The sequence below is a fragment of the Oncorhynchus kisutch genome, linkage group LG30, assembly GCF_002021735.2.
Source record: "Oncorhynchus kisutch isolate 150728-3 linkage group LG30, Okis_V2, whole genome shotgun sequence".
Lineage (NCBI taxonomy): Eukaryota > Metazoa > Chordata > Actinopteri > Salmoniformes > Salmonidae > Oncorhynchus > Oncorhynchus kisutch.
Window position 1 is genome coordinate 44,306,410 of NC_034203.2, and position 6,820 is coordinate 44,313,229.

At 42.7% G+C, this 6,820-nt stretch overlaps 1 protein-coding gene across 1 annotated transcript in view; it reads right to left on the reverse strand.

Moving 5' to 3' along the window:
* LOC109881047 (GTP-binding protein Rheb) overlaps positions 1 to 3,911 on the reverse strand; it is a 32,268-nt gene extending 28,357 nt beyond the window's left edge. The window contains exons 1-2 of the mRNA XM_031809893.1: positions 3,616 to 3,911; positions 1,258 to 1,329 (exon numbers count right to left, since the gene is read on the reverse strand). Coding sequence (XP_031665753.1) covers positions 1,258 to 1,329; positions 3,616 to 3,667 — 124 coding nt within the window. The 5' untranslated portion in view covers positions 3,668 to 3,911. The remainder of the gene's footprint in view (positions 1 to 1,257; positions 1,330 to 3,615) is intronic.
* Between the last annotated feature and the right edge of the window lie 2,909 nt (positions 3,912 to 6,820).

The following is a 6,820-nucleotide window of genomic DNA, read 5'->3' on the forward strand; positions in this document are numbered from 1 at the left end:
GTTTAGCTGTCCTAAAATAAACATTTCCAAGAATACGTTTTAAAGTCTTATTTTCAAGAATCCCATTTTTTCTTCTTACCGTTTTTCTTAGGAAGAAACTTAGGGAAAAACCTAAAGAACATTTCCAACAACTTTGCTTAACTTTCGTCATAAGTCTATAGTTAAGAGGGAAGACATTTCTTCTTAAAGAAGATTTTGTGAATCCAGCCCCAGAAGTCCTTATAAGGAGAGTAAAACAAGGAAGTGGGGACATTTCGCCAGTCCCCACAAGGTAAAAGGCTATTATAGGCTCACGTAGCGTTTTCACCCACAACAATTTCATTTTCAACGAGGGGGATTGTGGGAAGGTGAGTGGCAAGAAACCTGTTAGTGGAGCGGCTGAAAAACTTGAGCTCTGCTCTACTTTATGCAGATGTCATAGTTAAGTGGGTTAGGGTCAGGGTTAGGGTCAGGGTTAGGATCAGGGTTAGGGTCAGTGTTAGTGTCAGGGTTAGTGTCAGGGTCAGGGTTAGGGTCAGGGTTAGGGTTAGGGTCAGGGTTAGGGTCAGGGTCAGGGTTAGGGTTAGGGTCAGGGTTAGGGTCAGGGCTTTGTCAAGACAAGGCGGCCCCGCCTCTCGTCAAAACCCACTGTTAGGGGTTAGGTTTAGGGATAGCATTAGAATTAAGGTTAGGGGTCAGGGGTTAGGGAAAATAGGATATTTAATGGAAATCAATTGTTTAGTCACCACAAAAAAATAATAAACCAGACGTGTGTGTGTGTGTGTGTGCGCGCGTGTGAAGCTGTTTTTTATGTTGATGATGATGATGATGTGTTTTCTTTGTGCCAAATACGCCAGATATTGTTGATGTGGGGTGAGGTCAGGAGGAGGTGCTCATTGTGGAAGTGAGCTGCTCATTAGACGGCTACACGGAACAGGCCTTTTGCCAGCCTCTCGTGGTTAGCTGGGACAGCCTGCAGTCTGGAGAAGGAGGTGCTTTCCGTACCCATACATACAGGGATCTTTGAAACGTTTGGATCCTTTTGGTTTGTTACATTTGATTGGTGGATCGAAAATAAAGTATTTAAAATGTGTGTGTGTGTGTGTGTCACAAGTTGTACCAGATCGAGCTGAAACACTTCAAAGGAGCAACGTAAAAATCCCAAACTATCATATTTGAATAAATAATTGACTCTGTGTTACCACCAGATTCACAGCAGAGTCTCAGAGCTGGGAGTATTCCTGTGTGTATCTGACATGGCTTTCTAAAGACACTTACTGTTTTCTATCGTTGGATCATAGGAGTCCACAAACTGGCCTTCCACAAACTGAATCGTTAGCGAGGACTTTCCTACAGGAAAGAAAACAGAGGATTTATCTGTTTTTGGGAGAAAATATAAATGTAATTATTTCTCTCTCTCTCATACAGTACATATGGTGAGTAGACTTCTATTCTGTGTTGAGTAGTAGTATACAGTAGTACACAGTAGTATACAGTAGTATACAGTAGTACACAGTCAGTAGTACACAGTAGTAAACAGTAGTATACAGTAGTATACAGTAGTACACAGTAGTATACAGTAGCATGCCTGTCAGCTACAGTAGTCTTTACAGTAGTAGGCCTGTCAGCCACAGTAGTCTTTACAGTAGTTGGCCTGTCAGCTACAGTAGTCTATACAGTAGCAGGCCTGTCAGCTACAGTAGTCTTTACAGTAGTAGGCCTGTCAGCCACAGTAGTCTTTACAGTAGTTGGCCTGTCAGCTACAGTAGTCTTTACAGTAGTAGGCCTGTCAGCTACAGTAGTCTGTACAGTAGTTGGCCTGTCAGCTACAGTAGTCTTTACAGTAGTTGGCCTGTCAGCTACAGTAGTCTTTACAGTAGACGGCCTGTCAGCTACAGTAGTCTTTACAGTAGTAGGCCTGTCAGCTACAGTAGTCTGTACAGTAGTTGGCCTGTCAGCTACAGTAGTCTTTACAGTAGTTGGCCTGTCAGCTACAGTAGTCTATACAGTAGCAGGCCTGTCAGCTACAGTAGTCTTTACAGTAGTAGGCCTGTCAGCCACAGTAGTCTTTACAGTAGTTGGCCTGTCAGCTACAGTAGTCTATACAGTAGCAGGCCTGTCAGCTACAGTAGTCTGTACAGTAGTTGGCCTGTCAGCTACAGTAGTCTTTACAGTAGCAGGCCTGTCAGCTACAGTAGTCTTTACAGTAGCAGGCCTGTCAGCTACAGTAGTCTATACAGTAGCAGGCCTGTCAGCTACAGTAGTCTTTACAGTAGCAGGCCTGTCAGCTACAGTAATCTTTACAGTAGTAGGCCTGTCAGCTACAGTAGTCTTTACAGTAGTAGGCCTGTCAGCTACAGTAATCTTTACAGTAGACGGCCTGTCAGCTACAGTAGTCTTTACAGTAGCAGGCCTGTCAGCTACAGTAGTCTTTACAGTAGCAGGCCTGTCAGCTACAGTAGTCTTTACAATAGCAGGCCTGTCAACTACAGTAGTCTTTACAGTAGCAGGCCTGTCAGCTACAGTAGTCTTTACAGTAGCAGGCCTGTCAGCTACAGTAGTCTTTACAATAGCAGGCCTGTCAACTACAGTAGTCTTTACAGTAGACGGCCTGTCAGCTACAGTAGTCTTTACAGTAGCAGGCCTGTCAACTACAGTAGTCTTTACAGTAGACGGCCTGTCAGCTACAGTAGTCTTTACAGTAGCAGGCCTGTCAGCTACAGTAGTCTTTACAGTAGCAGGCCTGTCAACTACAGTAGTCTTTACAGTAGACGGCCTGTCAGCTACAGTAGTCTTTACAGTAGCAGGCCTGTCAGCTACAGTAGTCTGTACAGTAGCAGGCCTGTCAGCTACAGTAGTCTTTACAATAGCAGGCCTGTCAACTACAGTAGTCTTTACAGTAGCAGGCCTGTCAACTACAGTAGTCTTTACAGTAGACGGCCTGTCAGCTACAGTAGTCTTTACAGTAGCAGGCCTGTCAGCTACAGTAGTCTGTACAGTAGCAGGCCTGTCAGCTACAGTAGTCTTTACAATAGCAGGCCTGTCAACTACAGTAGTCTTTACAGTAGCAGGCCTGTCAGCTACAGTAGTCTTTACAGTAGCAGGCCTGTCAGCTACAGTAGTCTTTACAGTAGCAGGCCTGTCAGCTACAGTAGTCTTTACAATAGCAGGCCTGTCAACTACAGTAGTCTTTACAGTAGACGGCCTGTCAGCTACAGTAGTCTTTCCAGTAGCAGGCCTGTCAGCTACAGTAATCTTTACAGTAGTAGGCCTGTCAGCTACAGTAGCCAACCCTATATGCCAGGCCAACTGAACAAAGCACATTCTAAGATAGAAGTGTTTCATGAATTGGGCAACATCCATATTAAAACACTTCCAAGACGATCCACAAGGAGTAATATCTAGTCAATATCGAGTTGGGCCGTGACTACTAGGCCACTGTCTCAACTGGTGTGGCACTCTCTCATTTCTTCAAACGAGATGTTTCGTGACAGATTATACTCCCTATAATTGAACTCTATTATAAAGAGAGAGTAATCCGTGACACGCGCGCAGTCTCTACCTACAGCTAAAGAACGGCTAAAACACGCATGTTGTCTCTTTTTTTGTAATGATCGACAGCTAAATGGAACTCACCTACGGATCTGTACCCGAGAATGGCGATTTTTCGTGATTTGGGCTGCGGCATATCTCGTGTTGGCTATCCCATCTAATCTTCACGGTGGAGAGCAGCAACCTCCAACATGAACGGCGTTAGCAGAGCAGTCCGAAGAAATTTATCTGTGTCTCTTTTTTAAATCACTATTTACTCTCGTAAAATAAGAAATTAGACATTTACAGATTAGACATTTGAATTCCTGTAGATTTAATAAAAATGTGGGGCGTCTATAATATCTGCGTCACTCCCCTTTGTGATCTCATGAATTAGCCATCAATGCCCGATGCTGATTGGTTGTGTACAGAATAAAGGCGGGCTTTATGTCTCACGCGTAACAGTGATTGGATCAACAATGCTGTCAGTCTATCTGAGATTCCATTTTCATTAATTGTCAGGTGTGTCTGTAATAGAGTGGGATAAAGAATCATTCCAAGACTCCATTACTGTACTGCTGAAATTAGGTCTAGTAAAATGTAGAGTAGTACCCTAGTAAAGATTGATGTCATTATTTTACTAGGCAAGTCAGTGAAGAACAAATTTTTATTCACAATGACGGCCTAGGAACAGTGGGGTTAACTGCCTTGTTCAGGGGCAGAACGACAGATTTTTAACTTGTCAGCTCAGGGATTCGATCTAACAACCTTTCGGTTACTGGTCCAACGATCTAAGCACTAGATCTTAGTGAAGATTAATGTAATGAGAATATATTGATGTGACTTTGTGAAATACACTTTCCTTAATTAAATTGTAATTGGATTATTATAGAAGAATAGACTACCAGATATGAATATAAACCATGGTGATCACAGTTTTTTACAATCACTTTGGCACTAATTTCAGAACCTTTCAGAAACCTCCTTTTTCAGAACTCTAGACACAAAAATTCAAAAACGGTCATCACTTGTAATACAGGCTGTCCAATGTTCAAAACATAGCATTGTGTATTCATATCTTTAAAAAAACCTTGTAGAATCATTGGTTCAAATAACTCATTTATCATGAAATACCAATAGGAACATTCATTTAGATCACCCACGAAACAAGATACCGATAGTTTCACTGTGTAGTTGTTCGTACAATCATTAAATATTGTAGTGCAAAATATGTGACACATGTTTCATTATGCTACTACACGTAAATACATCACTGTAAAAGGACTAGTGTAGAGAATACTACAGACACAGTGGAATCATTGAACACAATATGAAATTTATTGATGAAATACAATAAAATCACAACATGTTTCATTATGCTACTACACGTAAATACATCACTGTAAAAGGACTAGTGTAGAGAATACTACAGACACAGTGGAATCATTGAACACAATATGAAATTTATTGATGAAATACAATAAAATCACAACATGTTTCATTATGCTACTACACGTAAATACATCACTGTAAAAGGACTAGTGTAGAGAATACTACAGACACAGTGGAATCATTGAACACAATATGAAATTTATTGATGAAATACAATTAAACAACAAAAAAGAAAAAAACTACAGTAAAACATCAACTGCGGTGTTCCTCAGCTGGCTTACTGTAAAACATCAACTGCGGTGTTCCTCAGCTGGCTTACTGTAAAACATCAACTGCGGTGTTCTTCAGCTGGCTTACTGTAAAACATCCCTGCGGTGTTCCTCAGCTGGCTTACTGTAAAACATCACTGCGGTGTTCCTCAGCTGGCTTACTGTAAAACATCCCTGCGGTGTTCCTCAGCTGGCTTACTGTAAAACATCACTGCGGTGTTCTTCAGCTGGCTTACTGTAAAACATCCCTGCAGTGTTCCTCAGCTGGCTTACTGTAAAACATCACTGCGGTGTTCCTCAGCTGGCTTACTGTAAAACATCCCTGCGGTGTTCCTCAGCTGGCTTACTGTAAAACATCACTGCGGTGTTCTTCAGCTGGCTTACTGTAAAACATCACCTGCGGTGTTCCTCAGCTGGCTTACTGTAAAACATCACTGCAGTGTTCCTCAGCTGGCTTACTGTAAAACATCACTGCAGTGTTCCTCAGCTGGCTTACTGTAAAACATCACTGCGGTGTTCTTCAGCTGGCTTACTGTAAAACATCACCTGCGGTGTTCCTCAGCTGGCTTACTGTAAAACATCACTGCAGTGTTCCTCAGCTGGCTTACTGTAAAACATCACTGCAGTGTTCCTCAGCTGGCTTACTGTAAAACATCAACTGCGGTGTTCTTCAGCTGGCTTACTGTAAAACATCACTGCTGTGTTCCTCAGCTAGCTTACTGTAAAACATCAACTGCGGTGTTCCTCAGCTGGCTTACTGTAAAACATCACTGCAGTGTTCCTCAGCTGGCTTACTGTAAAACATCACTGCGGTGTTCCTCAGCTGGCTTACTTTAAAACATCACTGCAGTGTTCCTCAGCTGGCTTACTGTAAAACATCCCTGCAGTGTTCCTCAGCTGGCTTACTGTAAAACATAAACTGCGGTGTTCTTCAGCTGGCTTACTGTAAAACATCCCTGCAGTGTTCCTCAGCTGGCTTACTGTAAAACATCACTGCAGTGTTCCTCAGCTGGCTTACTGTAAAACATAAACTGCGGTGTTCCTCAGCTGGCTTACTGTAAAACATCGCTGCAGTGTTCCTCAGCTGGCTTACTGTAAAACATCCCTGCAGTGTTCCTCAGCTGGCTTACTGTAAAACATCCCTGCAGTGTTCCTCAGCTGGCTTACTGTAAAACATAAACTGCGGTGTTCCTCAGCTGGCTTATGGTAAAACATCAACTGCGGTATTCTTCAGCTGGCTTACTGTAAAACATAAACTGCGGTGTTCTTCAGCTGGCTTACTGTAAAACATCACTGCTGTGTTCCTCTGCTAGCTTACTGTAAAACATCAACTGCGGTGTTCCTCAGCTGGCTTACTGTAAAACATCAACTGCGGTGTTCTTCAGCTGGCTTACTGTAAAACATCACTGCAGTGTTCCTCAGCTGGCTTACTGTAAAATATCAACTGCGGTGTTCCTCAGCTGGCTTACTGTAAAACATCAACTGCGGTGTTCCTCAGCTGGCTTACTGTAAAACATCACTGCAGTGTTCCTCAGCTGGCTTACTGTAAAACATCACTGCAGTGTTCCTCAGCTAGCTTACTGTAAAACATCAACTGCGGTGTTCCTCAGCTGGCTTACTGTAAAACATCAACTGAGGTGTTCTTCAGC